At 31.3% G+C, this 15,000-nt stretch overlaps 1 protein-coding gene across 4 annotated transcripts in view; it reads right to left on the bottom strand.

Moving 5' to 3' along the window:
* Nucleotides 1-1,479: 1,479 nt before the first annotated feature.
* Nucleotides 1,480-15,000, bottom strand: part of LOC124427088 (ribosomal protein S6 kinase alpha-5-like) — a 61,196-nt gene continuing 47,675 nt past the window's right edge. For all 4 annotated transcript variants that reach the window (XM_046969579.1, XM_046969589.1, XM_046969561.1 and 1 more), the window contains 6 exons: nucleotides 8,302-8,376; nucleotides 7,620-7,838; nucleotides 7,384-7,499; nucleotides 6,001-6,201; nucleotides 4,904-5,332; nucleotides 1,480-4,614 (listed from right to left, as the gene is read on the bottom strand). In XM_046969579.1, coding sequence (XP_046825535.1) covers nucleotides 3,022-4,614; nucleotides 4,904-5,332; nucleotides 6,001-6,201; nucleotides 7,384-7,499; nucleotides 7,620-7,838; nucleotides 8,302-8,376 — 2,633 coding nt within the window. In that variant the 3' untranslated portion in view covers nucleotides 1,480-3,021. The remainder of the gene's footprint in view (nucleotides 4,615-4,903; nucleotides 5,333-6,000; nucleotides 6,202-7,383; nucleotides 7,500-7,619; nucleotides 7,839-8,301; nucleotides 8,377-15,000) is intronic.

Raw genomic sequence — 15,000 nt, 5'->3', positions numbered from 1 at the left:
TTCTGCTTTTTTCTTCTTTTTTTTTTTTTTTTTTTTTTTAATATTCTTTGGTAAGGACGGGGGAGGAGAAGGGGTTTCAGTGCTTAGCCAATGAGAATTCTTACATTGCAGCGAATAAAAAGAATATGATTTCCATGCCGCATGCGCAGATTGCTCATATGATATGCGCCGTCTTTTGTTGATGACGTAATCGGATTAGATTTGATTGGACATCAGGGACGTATAATTTCGGCTTTTTGATTTTTCAAATGAATTATTTCATCGTTGGGAAAAAAATTTTTTTTCTTTTTCTTTTCTTTTTTTTTTCTTTTTGTTTTTAGATATATACGTATGTATACGGAATAGAGAATAATATTTTTAATATTAACAACTACAACTTTGCACAATATACAGGAAATAAAAATCTTTGTTTCTTAAATTAATTAAATATTTAGGTCTGAGGTAATAATAAACATTGTTAGAAAAGTACATTATATAAATAAATATTGTATCATGATATATTTAACAACCAGTAGTAACAAAGGTAGGTGTCTCTTGTATGTATTTATCGCAACAGAACAGCACTCTTTATCGTATGATACAAGCTTGAATTTGTATATAACGTTGTATATAATATATGTGGTGTATATATATGTATATATAATAATATATATATATACATATATAATATATGCTCTTGAAGGATTTTTTTTTTATACCATAACAATTAGATATCACTAGAAAAAGAGAATCTGCTTTCGCTATTGTAACATAATAAATGTAACGCAATCATTTATTATGTTACATCGCCTCTGGATAACCGATTAAACTTACAATATTTAATGACTTTTACAATCCTAAATAGAAATATATATATATATATATATATCTTCTTATTTAATATTATTCTCTAATACAATGTTATATAGTAAATATATCATTTTTTCTTTTTCTGATATATATATATTATATATATAATATATATATAATATATATATATATATATCATATATAATATATAATATCATATCATATATAATATATATGATATATTATATAATATATATATATATATATCATATATATAATATATATATATATATATTTATATATATTTATAATTAATATCTATAATATTGTGAAATTACACAATTCGGTAGTAATTAGTGTATATACATAACTCCATTTCAATGTTACATACAGTTCTTTTTGGTCTTATAGAGCAGTGTTGCTTCAGTCGTCTTTGGTAGTAACGTCCATAGAATTTCAATTGTAATTATTTCGAATCAAAAACACAAGACGTTTTTCGTTAGCATGTCTGTTCCCTGAGTTGGTATACAACCTTTTCAGTCTTTGCCATTTATTACTTCATCTTTCACAGCAATTACCACACATCAGGTAAAACAGTCGTTATCTAAAGGCAATTTCAATAATACCTTGTGTATATGGAAAACTCTGCGTAAAAAATATAATATAAAGTAACCCAACGTGACTATATGTACAAACAAAAGAAAAAAAAAAAAAAAAAAAAAAAAGAAAAAAAAAAGATCTCTTTCTTTTTTTATTAGTTTTAAATAAGAAGAATTACATACTTGTACCAAATTCACAAGAAATCTATAAACGGAAAATTTACTAAATCAAAGTTCTTTGTTTGGTTTTCTTCGTTTTCTGTTTTTTTTTTCTTTCTTTTCTTTTTGTGTGCTTTTTTTCTTTTTTTTTTTTTTTTCTTTTTTTTCTTTTTTTTCCTTTGCTTTCTTCAGTTTCTTAAGAAATACATTGTATTTCTTTACGTTAATCGGCATACCTTTGAATAACAGTGCGAAGTATTTAATTTATAATTAAATATATTCACTCTTGTGTTCGATTAAACATATACAAGATTAATCTTTTCATAATGAACCTCTCATATAATTTGTAAACGTCTCATTAATTAATATGTTAAATTGAGATGAAAACAGAGCACAGATAGAATGGTAAAAAATAAAGTACCAAAAAGATGTACATGTATGTAAGCGATACAAATATCATTATTAATCATGAATGATCCATTGGATCATAATTAATTTTTTTTTTTTTCAAAGAATACAAATCATTTATTTTATCATTTCCTTCGTAATGTCTCAACGGTTCTAAAAAAAAAAAAGAAACAAAAAAAAACAAAAAAAAAATCATCTTTAACATTTTAATCGATCTCTTATTGTTTAACGTGAAAGTTGAATGTTTAATGTGTTATTAAATAGAATGATTAACATCATCTTCTGTTCAACAAACAAACGTCTACTACATATATAGAAAATAAAATAATTTCGATTGATAAAATTTGTTTTGAACTCTTTGTAAACTCTTGTCAACATACTTCAAATGTTATCTTGCAATACATTCAACGCTTCACTCGATGCATTCATAGGAAATGGACAATTTTTATTGAGGCACATTTACTACGTATCTATCCTAACAACCCATAATGCATAGTTGACTTTTCGCTGATCACAGACAAGCGAAACTTAATTGTGAACGAAAAAAGAGAAACAACAAAAAAAGAAGAGAAGAAAAAAAAAGAAAAATATTTACACACACACACACACAGAGACACACACACACACACACACACACACAAAAGAAAGAAAGAAAAATATTTTATATTATCTTTTTTTTTTTTTTTTGCTAACAAAATTTAAATCGAAATAATAAAAACAGCAGGGATCTGATAACTATTGTGTTAATCTAACAGAAACGAAATGATTTGACCCTGACCATAAAGATATAATGATAATATCCCCCTTTCCCTTTTGCAATCCTTTTTTATACAAAAAATCCTTAGCAAGAACGTATATTATCTCTTGGTTATTCTAAAAAACATGGCATAAAATGAAACATATTTACAATAGTCTAAAAGACCTGTCTCTCACGCATTAGGAATGATGTAACATTTATAATATCTTGTACGTAATTCCCAAAAGGCAGCGCGCTATTACTTTATTGTAAAATGCATAGGAAACTAAGTGAGAATAAGACTACCTCCGAGACACGATGTAGGAAACATTACTCCACTGTGATCGTAGTAAAGCGTTTGGGCCGTTTACCAGCTTTTTGTTTTCGATGAACATTAACTTCTTTTTTGTCGGTATAAGAGGAGGATCCATATGATTCCATTGAGCTGTCTGAATTACATACATTTTGTTCTAATTTTCGTTTTCTCGATCTTGTAACCGGTCCATTTCTATTATTATTACTTTGATAGGATGATTCGCCGTCTAAATCGTTGTGTCGTTTATGTCGTTTAGTTTTTGAACATCCTTGTTGATAAGGATCGTCGTCGGTCATGTCACGTTTACGTCGTTTTGACTTTCCTTCTGGATGTCGATGATTATTTATCTTTGGAGAATTGGAGTCGGAGGAAGACGACAACGAACTCAAATATTCGTTTACTTTCTCCTCTCCAAAGTCAAAGGCAATAGGTTGAGCAGGTGATGCAGAAGTAGTTACGTTGGTACTCGTGCTGGATGGTCGTACCAATGGAACAGAAAGGGTGGAGGAAGTTGTCGATGCCGAGGAAGATACTGAACTAGAAGTCGAACGTTTGTGTAATTTACGTCTTTGAGCTAATTTAGCTCCATCCACTTCTCGTAAACGAAAACCTTCGAGTCTATCCGACGATGATGTAGGAAGACACGATGTAGTAGTGTCTGATACGTTTGGATCGGTCGTGTTAGTTGATTCCATTAACCAAGGATGATTGGCAAGTGCCATAGCGGTGAGTCTTTTGTTCGGATCGACCGTCAATAAACCTTTTACCACTTGCTTGGCCAAAGGTGATATATGACACCAACTGTTAGAATCGAAATTAATTTCGCCTGATCTAATGCGCGATGCCAGATCTGGCGAGCCATTTACAAATATTGTTGCATTACGGAATAATATGGAATACAATATTGCACCTAAACTCCATAGATCGCAACTCTGATCGTATCCCTGTCTGGCAATCACTTCTGGTGCTGCATAAGGTAGGGTAAAACAAGGTGTGTGTAATGGTTCGCAGCCACGTTTTATCCTAGCAAAACCAAAGTCAACGATCTTGACCGGCGAATCTTCGCCTTCGTGAACGAAGACAATATTTTCTGGTTTAAGATCTCTATGGACAACGCCACGAGCGTGCATGAAACGTACCGCGGACGCCAATTGCCTCATAACACGACTTGCCTGTTGCTCGGTGAATGGCCTTGGTCTTCTCAACAATTCACCTCCAGAGAGTAATTCCATCACTAGATATGTATGCGCTCTATCTTGATGTACCTCGAGCAACTTGACCACGTTTGGATGGCCTTGGCAACTACGTAGCAAGCTAGCTTCCCTACCACAATCCATACGCCTGCTAACGATCTTCACAGCAAATTCCTGAGCCGTTTTTCTGTGCCGACATTTACGACATACCGAAAAACTTCCATCGCCTAATGCTTCCTCTCGTAGATCAAGTTCATACGTCTGAAAGAACGTTGACTCTTCGAATCGTGCCGCTAAAACGTCCGATGCCGATGGCCTTTGAGATTCTGTAGTAGCTTCTGTTTCCTCTAAGAAGATATCTCTGCTTACTACGTTCTCGCTGAATAATATTGATGGTGCCACGTAAGAGTAACCCTGTTTTTAAATAATATCAACATTTTTCATTAACAATGAACATAGATATATACATACACACATATATATATATATATATATATATATATATATATATATAGAAATATATATTATATATATATATATTTCTTGAAACGGATTACGAGTAAAAAAAGAAAAGAAAAATGGTGCAAAAGAACAAAAAAAAAAAAAAAAAAGAATAAATAAATAAATAAAAATGAGACATCAAAATGAAAAGAAAAAAAAGAAAAAGTTATACGCGATGATAATAAAGTTAAAATAGTCTTACCCGAAAAATTTTATCGTGATTAGGCGGTACAACTGCTGGACTATCAGCAGCGACCATTTTTGTAAATTCGTCCGAGAAATTACTGGTGTCAAGTTCGTGCGTTATACGTGGCACAAATGGCGGTGCTATCTGTCGTTTTTCTAAAGCATCCCAGGTGAAAGGTGGCGGTGCCTTTTTAAAGAATGGATGCTCCTTCAATTCCTTGGCGTCGCGAGGTCCACCGCCTAGTCTTTGACGTGGATCTTTCACCAACAAACGCGAGATAAAGTTTCTTACTGTTGGATTAAGATGACTTGGTATCGGTGGCTCGGTCTTTAATATTCTCCTCGAGATCTCCTGCTGTGTATTTTTCTCTCCCTCGACCGTAAAAGGAGAGGCGCCAGTGAGAAGCTCGTAAGTTAGCACGCCCACACTCCACCAATCCACAGCCTATAATGTCCAACCAATTTATTATCAATAACTAAAATATTACTTTTTTCCATTTATTTATATATATATATATATATATATATAAAAATTAAAAAGAAAAAAATATATATATAAATAATGTTATATATTTTATATATATTATATATTCAATTAGGATCGTCATTATTAAGATTAAAAATCTCTAAGGTAGAACGATAATTTCTTAAATGACACTTTAAGGATCAATTTTCTCTGTTATCAAAACTAAGATCAATTTCGTTTTTACTTTATCATATTATAAAATTACGAGCATCAGTTGATAAAAAAGAATTATCACCTAATAAAAAATTAAATTGCACATATAAATATACGTGTATAGATATATATTTCCAAAAAAGAAAAGAAAAAAAAAAAAAAAAAAAAAGAAAAGAAAAAAAAAATTATAGAAATGAATTAGAAGATTTTGATTAGGATCATTAGACAGCGTCCTTGGTTTTTTCTTTTTTCTTTCTTTCTTTCTTTTTTTTTTTTATTTATTTATTCAATATAATTACGAAATGATTAGGATTATTCTCGATGATGTGCAATAAAATTAGCATTGATCTATTGGTTAGGTAAATTAATAGGTATAACTCTATGTGTTACATAAAAGGTATATTAGGAAATAAAATATAAACATCCTCACTCACAATATCGTGGCCTGCGGAGCCCCCTCGTACCACTTCCGGTGCCATGTACTCGATAGTACCGCAAAACGAGTATGCTCGTGCGTTGCTATCTCTTTCATGCGGTAAGAATTCTTTACTCAATCCAAAGTCTGTAAGGACTATATGTCCTTCCCTATCGAGTAATATGTTTTCCAGTTTGATGTCTCTGTATATGATACCCAACTGAAAAAGGAAGAGATTTTTTTTTTCTTTTTTTTTTTTTCTTTTTTTTTAATTATATCATTTATCATCAAGTTATTTGGATTATAAACAGTCGGAGATACAGTGTGCGAATTGAAAGTTCCTTTAAGAGATTTTAAAGAATATATACGTAAATCTTTTTCCAGACATTTCATATTTGCAATTTGTAGCTTTATAGTTTTACGATTTAAAAAAAAAAAAAAAAAAAAAAAAAAAATGAAAGAAAAAAGAAAATGAAAGAAAATAAAGAATCAGTAACTGAAGAGTCTCGTAAAATGATTAATTGATTTTTAAGATAACCTTGGGACTCTTAATGGTTCATCATTCTGTAAATACAATATAATTTTTGTTTTTTTTTTTTTTTTTTTTTTTCCCCAATTCGATTCGAAATTAAACGAAAGAAAAATCGAGACAAATAATACTCGTGTATATATATATATTGTTTTTTTTCTCAAACGCTCGGAATAAACCATCATAAATGCTTGTGTCATCGGAATCGCTTTTAAACTGGAAAATAATATCTGCCTTGGAAAATACAACTCGACCTTATTTTCAGACATAATCAATATTTGTAGTATCCAAATATAATCACGAAGGAATACGTTAAACGTTACACGTCAATCGACGAGAGCTATCGATTTGGTTCAAGTATTCCGAAAATACTATATTATTACTACTATTGTTATAGTACCAATCGAAATTCAATAAATTAATAGGGAACCTGATAAACCGAGGTAATCGTCCACGTTAACGACGATCAATGTCATCGTCGTTATCATTATTATCATCATCATAATCATCATCATCATTTCTGATGGTCAGACAAAACAGTACAATTCATAATTCTCTATTCATTTACTTATTTATATATATTTACTTATGCATATTTTATAAATAATTAAACTAGATCATGAATTAAATATATAAATACTTAACATTATCAATTTTCAATTTTTTTAGATTTATAAAATCTAAATATCTAAAGAAATCTAATTTTCCAATAAACTTATTATAAGATTTAACATTAGAAAAGTTTAACGTTCCATGAGAAACTTTGTAATAATGATTTATTAATTGACCTTCTTTTGTCCGTCCATCAAAATTATTATTATTATTATTATTATTATTATTATTATTATTATAATATTCATTATTAGAATTTACCTTGTGCAAACGTTCCAAAGCCAATATTACTTCGCCGATATAAATCCTTACTTCGTCTTCGGTAAAATGTTCTCGTTGATATAAATGAGTGAACAATTCGCCTCCACTAACATAATCTGAAAATTTTAATATTATATATTTTTCTTCCTCTTTTTTTTTTTTTTTTTTATTTCAAAAGAAGAAGAAGAAGAAGAAGAAGAATAAATGATAATTATATCAACGATTTTTTGACTTACCTAAAATTAAATGTAATTTGGCGTCAGTTTGAAAAGCATAATGGAGCGTTACTAAAAAAGGACTGTCCCTAACAGCTTCGAGAACTTGCCTCTCGGTCTTCGTATGTTCGGTTGTTTTTTTCTTTTGTACGATCGAGGCTTTCTTCAAGACCTTCATGGCATAAAGACGACCAGCATCGGTTCCCATTCTTTTCCGTACCAGAAACACTTTACCGTAAGCTGGAAAGTCGATCAATAGAAAAGACACACGTTACGTCGTATCGATCCTAAATTCTTTTTTACTTTTCTTATTCTCTCTTTTTTTTTCCCTCCTTTTTTTCTTTTCTTTTTCTTTTTTTGTTTTTGTTTGTTTTTTCGTCAATGGGGCGCCCTCGAGATATATTAAGAAAAGGCAGGGAGAGAGTTAATTGAAAGAAAAGAGAAATAGAAAGAGAGAGAGAGAGAGAGAGAGAGAGAGAGAGAGGATGTAGGGTAAACAAAAAAAAAAGAAAAAGAAAAAGGAAAAACTGTTAAGAAAATTGAGATAATAAATATCGAGTATTTTCTAAAGGAGTCACGTGACTTTAGCAACACGAAGTCCAAGGAAAAAGGAAGGAATTTGGAATTTTCTTTTCTTTTTCTTTTTTTTTTTTTGTTTTGTTTTGTTTTTCTTTTTCTTTTCTCTTGTAATTCGATTACATACCTCCGGTTCCCAGGACCTTCAATAAATCGAAATGAGACATATCCACTCTTTGACCACCACTGTCTTCGAGATTCACTGTAATCAAAAGACGAAGAAAAAAATATATTAGAATTAACACGGTCTTTCTCAATAAACTGAATAGTATATATATATATATATATATATATATATATATATATATATATTATTTTTTTCTGATTGTCTTCCTTCCTTCCTTTCTTTCTTTTTTCTTTCTTTTCTTTTCTTTTTTCTTTTTTTTTTTTTTTTTAATTTTTTCTTCTCTAATCATCAATTTGAGAGTTTCGATCGATCAGATATTGTTATTTCAATATGTGTTAAAATTTCAATGGAATTTTTAAATGGATATCTTTCGATATATTAAAACGAATAAGGACTTTCTCGCAATACGTAAGAGAAATTTATGCCTCGTCGCAAAGTAAATTCATCCTTAAGCGTTAAGTGTCACAGGGAAATCGAGATGGAGTCAATTAAGCGTGAACGTTTTCAATACGACACCTGTCCTCGTAATAAAATCCAGTAGGTGTTAACAAATTTGCTTTGATTATACATATATCTATCTATCGTCTGCGTTATTTCCTGTGCTCATTTTTGTTCCCTCGTTTGTTTGTTTTCTCGCTATGCTTATTACTTATCGTTAGATCAGAAATTCTCAAAGCGTAGACGCTACGACGAATCATAATCTATCGATGGAGGGGAAAGGGAGAGAGGGTTGGAGAGAAGTCACGTTAAATATCAAAATATAATAATAATGATAATAATAATAATAATTTACGCGTCCTCGTTGAAAATATTTTACTCGCCGAATTGTTATTTCCTCGTTTAATTTTTCTACTTTTATTTTTTTTTCTTTCTTTTTTTTTTTTTTTTCAAGATCATATCTTTTAATTTACGTAGTACTCCGTATATCGAGTCAAATTTTGTATTGATCCGCTTATCAATCTATTTTCGAAATAGCTATTACAGTTTCGAATCGATAATGAATAAAATTATTATTTTCAGAATTAGATTTCGAACCATAAAACTTTAGAAAGTTCTAATTTATGTATATAGATCATTCTCAATGACGTTCGAGCTTCCATCCTCTCTTTTATTGGATGATCTAGAGACAAAGAGAGATAGAGAGACAAAGAGAGAGAGAGAGAGAGAGAGAGAGAGAAAGAGAAAAGGGAAAAAAGAAGGAAAAGAAATCTAAGGCCGAGCTTCGAACATAACACAACCTAGTCATCCTATTTCCATCGTAAACAAAACGTCGTTAAGAATGAAAAACAAAAGTATTTTTAATCTCTACACAGGAATCTATTTATAAATTATTTATTCGTTAATTACATCATTTCCAATGATTCTATAAATGACGAGAATAAAAGAAAATATATTTTTTAATTAATTAATCAGTCGAATCAATATCAACGATATTTATTCTTGAGTATTTCTTAAAAGTAAAATAAAAAGGAATCCAAAAATAAAATTTGTTAAAAAAAACCTAACCTCGAAAAAGAAAACAAAAAAGGAGATACAGAAGATACTCATCGCGACATCTGTAAGAGCGGGTACGAAATAGATTACGATCTCAAAAACAACTTCTCGATACGCGTTCGAACACAACACACGCGAAAATAATATTACAATTTTTGATAAAAACGAAAAATACAAAACGTAACAAGGGGTGGGGGCGTAGTTTACAAAACTATAAACTAAATTGATTGTAAATAATCGATTACATGTCTTTTTTTTTCCCGAAAATTATTTACTTCTTGTTCGATTAATCTTTTTCTTTTTTATATCTAATTTTAGATAATCTTACAAAAATGAAACAAAAAGAAAAAAAAAAAAAAAAAGAAAATGAAAAGAAACAAACAAACATAAAAAAAATTAACCTATAAAAAGTTTTAAAAAAGAGTAATTCGTTTTTAGTAACTTTTGCCTCGTCCTGTACCGCTGATATGTCATATCTCTCTCTCTCTCTCTCTCTCTCTCTTTCTTTCTCTCTTTCTCTTATTGTCACTGGCATGTACATCCCATCGATGTTGGGTGGTTAAGAACACCGACTGGAATGCCACTTATTCCAAAGTGTCGTGCGCACAAACGTATGTAACTAAGTATGTACATGAGTATCAAAAGCAAGCAAGCAAGCAAGCAAGCAAGCAAACGAGCAAGCAAGCAAGCAAGCAAAAGCACACCTGCAATACGGATAATATCCGCAGGTGTTCGTCGTTGGGGGGGAAGAATGGTAGGAGAGGGGTTAGAAAGGGGGGAGAAGCGAGGGAGGAGAAGAGGAAAAAAGAGGAAGGAGGAGAAACGCACATGTGGTAAACGCGTGTGCACTGTACATACTACACACGTTGCTTATCGAGTAACGTTGCAGCATCGTTGCAGTTGCAGTTGCAATTGTAGCTGAAACGCAATCCAGACGTAAACGTAAACGTAAACGTAAACGTAAACGTAAACGTAAACGTAAACGTAAATGTAAACGTAAATGTAAATGTAAACGTAAATGTAAATGTAAACGTAAATGCAAACGCAAATGCAAATGCAATTGCAATCGCTAATACAAACGCGAAATATTTCGAAATAGCCAAAGGGGAGTTATTAAAATGTTACGCATAAAAATAATATCGTAATAATTTTATATCGAATAAGGGAGAGGGAGATGAGGTGAGGTGGAAATATGTGTGTGTGTGTGTGTGTGTGTGTTTGTGTATGTGTGTGTGTGTGTGTGTGAGGGAAAGAGAGAAAGAAAGAGAGAAAGAAAGAGAGAATAAAAATTTCTTCAGTAAATTTTGTTGCAACCAAAGCGCGATTTCGATTCGACCGATTATTAATGGATATAAGGAGGGGAAAAATGTATCTGTGTGTGTGTGTGTGTGTGTGCGTGGAGAGAAAGACAGGGAGAGAGAGAGAGAGAGAGAGAGAGAGAGGGAGGTGCATGAGTATGCATGTGCGTGGTTTCATTTCGATCATACCGAGGTTTTCTTATTGTTTGAATAAGAATCAAGATAATATAACCGAGATAAGAAGCGTAACATGTTTGTTTTTCTATTACGCACTATACGAATTTCATTTATTTATTTAGTTTCTCCATATTTTCCTGTTCTTTTTTTCTTCCTCTTCTTCTTTTTTTTCTTTTTTGTTTTTTTCTCTATTAACGCATTATCGCTTCGACGATCGTCAATATATGTAAGCGATATGCGTTTTTGTTATGTAAAAATTATTTTCATTATTATCAAGTGAAAGAAAAAAAGATATGTATGTAATTTTTATATCAATTGATTGATTGATTGATTTTTGTTATTATTATTATTATTATTATTATTATTATTATTATTATAATTATCATCATTATTATTATTTATTTTTCCTTTAGAAAATACGGATTGAGTTGAAAGTTCGTAGATTGGGTCAAAAGTTCCTAAGCTATATCAGAAAAGATCGATCATTCCTTTTTCTTGTTATCGATCACCTAGAGAACTTTTGGCCCCGCCTAAGAACCTTCGGTTCACCCTCTGTTACAATAGGAGAGAACATTTTCTCGCCTTAATAGAGAAAACGGAAAAGGAACAAAAAGATAAAGATAAAGAAAATGACAAAGGATAAAAGAAAAAGACGAAGGAAAAAAGGAAAAAAGAAAAAGAAAAAGAAAAAGAAAATCGATGTTAAAAGATGATAAAATTAGGAAAGGACGGGCGGGTGAAGGGAGGGATGGAGGGTGGGATGGAGGGGAAAAGAGCATATTCAGATGGACCTCACACACTTGAGAGTACCTATCTGTGATGGGAACTACGTGGCAAACGATTAATAAGCAACGATGCAACAATTTGCATGTGCTTAACCTAAAAAAAAAAAAAAAAAAAAAGGGGAGAGGAAGAAAAGAAAAAAAAGAAAAACACGAGATAAAAGAATTACCGTCTAACGCGCTTGTCGCCTTGATTCTTTTCCCCGTCCCCCCAGCCTTTTTTTTTCTTTCCTTCTTTCTTTATCTTTACATTTATATGGGATATATATGTGTGTGTGTGTGTGTGTGTGTGTGTGTGTGTGTGTGTGTATGTGTTTTTCATATAAATTAGTAAAAACAAATGAGAATAGCTTTTAGTCAAAAAGATACAAGTTTTATCTTTTGTTAAAATGTTGAAAGAAGAAGAGAGAGAGAGAGAAAGGAGAAAAAAATAAAAAAGCTTTTGCAGAATTGTTGCGTTTTTCCTACCAAAAGGCAGACATTGAACGATATCGATTTCTGTTCAATCAACAGTAATTGTCTTCTAGTATCTGTTCGCGCGTAGAGTAGTCTCGAAGCAGAGTTAATAGTTAGTCAGTCTCTTTCCCTTTGGTTAAATAGCACTCGTCCGTTGGTTGGCTTTCACTTTCCAATACACGTCGTGCTTCTGTTTAAACTTCGTGTCTGTTTATATAATTCCTTTTTTTTCTTCTCTCTCTCTCTCTCTCTCTCTCTCTCTCTCTCTCTCTCTCTCTTTCTTTTTTCGAATAATACACATTCGATAGATATATCGAACGAGAGAAGAAGAATAAGGGAAATAGAGAAACAAAAACAAAAACAAAAAAGTAAAAAACACCTCCCCTCTATCCCGATTAGAAATTCAAAATCAACAGCTATGTTGTACAGGATAGAGCAAAAGTTTGCTCCGAGAGCGTCCTTGAAGTTTCTAAATTGTTTATGCAAACCGATTAATCATTTATGTTTGTTCATTTTTTTTCCTTTCTTTTTTCTTTTTCGTTTCTCTTTTTTTAGACCCACTTCAAACCCGTAACCCATACCTTGTAATTTTGTCGTCTGTCTGAAAGAAGCAAGGAAAGAAACTTGAATCAAAGAGAAAAATAATTAGTTTAAAAATTTGTTTCTTGATATTTTAAAGATCACTTGGGAACAACATTTGGTTCAGTCCGTATAAAAAAAAAAAAAAAAAAAAAAAACAAAAAAAAAAATAAATGAATCAATAAATACGTAAGAAAAGACAAAATAAAATGCAATCATCAAAACCGCCGAAAATTCAATGAAAGAAACGTCCATATTATATCGGAATATAAGTCGATAATATTGGTTATTCGGTGGCCATTTTTAAAGTTTCCAAGAGTTTCCGTATTTTCTTTTGCGATTCTTTTGACGTTTGATTACGAACAGTATATAACCGATCGAAGAAAGAAAATAATAAAAAGAGTAAGAGAGAGAGAGAGAGAGAGAGAGAGAGAGAGAGAGAGAGAGAGGAGAGAGAGAGAAAGAGAAAAAGAGAAAGAGAAAAAGAAAAAGAGAAAGAGAAAAAGAGAAAGAGAAAGAGAAAAAGAGAAACAGAAAGAGATACGTACATATACGTGTACAGATAAATGAACATGTAAATCTACAGAAGCAAGAAAGGGGTGGGGAGGAGAAGTAGGAGAGGGGGAAGAGGGTTCGTCTCTCGATCGTCCCCGGCCCTGACTGTTCCCTGAGAATTCATGTCAAGGTAGTAAAAGCGACCACGATCGCGCTCTGACTATTATCACAGATACATGCCATTTCATAGGTATATGTGTATATGTATATGTGTTTACATGGGAACACGTGTATGCATATATATATATATATACATATATACGCCTACATGCAATTGCACAGATATATATGTGTGTATATTATATATAATGCGTACACGTATATATACATATATATGATATATATATATATAAATGCGTATATATATGTATATACACGCATGTACATACATATACACGTTCGTATCTGGATCGACGGTGCAAGATTCGTGTTCGGTTTTGCACGACCCACTTACGTCGACTGGAATTACCTTCTGGTGGCACTCCTTTAAACAAAATTTCGTAGAAACGTTAAGAGAAAATACCAACGAAATCGTAAACGTCATTACATATTATATCGCTTATCACGTCCTTGACGTCCTTGACTTTAGCGTTCCAGAGTATATTTCATGTTATACGTTGAAATAATTAATTAATGAAGAAATCTAACGGGAGAACTGGAGTTTTTTTTCTTTTCTCTTTTTTTAGAGTTTCTTTTTCTCTCTTTTCTTTTCTTTTCTTTTTTTTTTTTTTTTTTTGTCCTTTTTGGCATTTTTTCTTTTCTTTCTTTTAAAGTTTTAGTTTTGTTTTATCGCCAAGCTCTTCAGATATCTTTAAAGAGATTCGACGTTTGAAAAGTGCCTTTATTTTTTTTTTTTTTTTTTTTTTGTTAAGACGACAATGAGAACTTGAACTTCTATATTTGAATCGATTCGATTTTAATCATTCTATTTAAGGGGTTATAGATAAAATTCAACGGATCGTAATCTTTGATCTTTAATTTTTAATTTCTTTTTTTGTTTTCCTTTTTTCTCTCTTTTGTTTTTTCATCGCGGGTTCCAAAGTTCCGACCCAAAAAAAAAAAAAAAAGAAAAAAGAAAAAAGAAATTATTTATCACACACATTTATATAAGTGTACATACATAGATACATAAAGCGTACAAGTATATGTACATAGCTACTATGTACATACGTACATTTCTACCACCTTCGTTCGAAGTCGTTTGTTGTCGTCCTTGTGGAACTTACGTGCCCAGTGGTTCTCATGTCAATGAACGTTCGACAATAATTTCTTCCTAATCGTTTAAACACAAGGTCATTGCTATTTAAAAATTTTATATTTCCAAAAGTCATACATATGACTAACGTATTCGTACATTC

Source organism: Vespa crabro, chromosome 1, assembly GCF_910589235.1.
Source record: "Vespa crabro chromosome 1, iyVesCrab1.2, whole genome shotgun sequence".
Taxonomy (NCBI): domain Eukaryota; kingdom Metazoa; phylum Arthropoda; class Insecta; order Hymenoptera; family Vespidae; genus Vespa; species Vespa crabro.
This window is presented reverse-complemented; position numbering and strand designations above follow the sequence as displayed.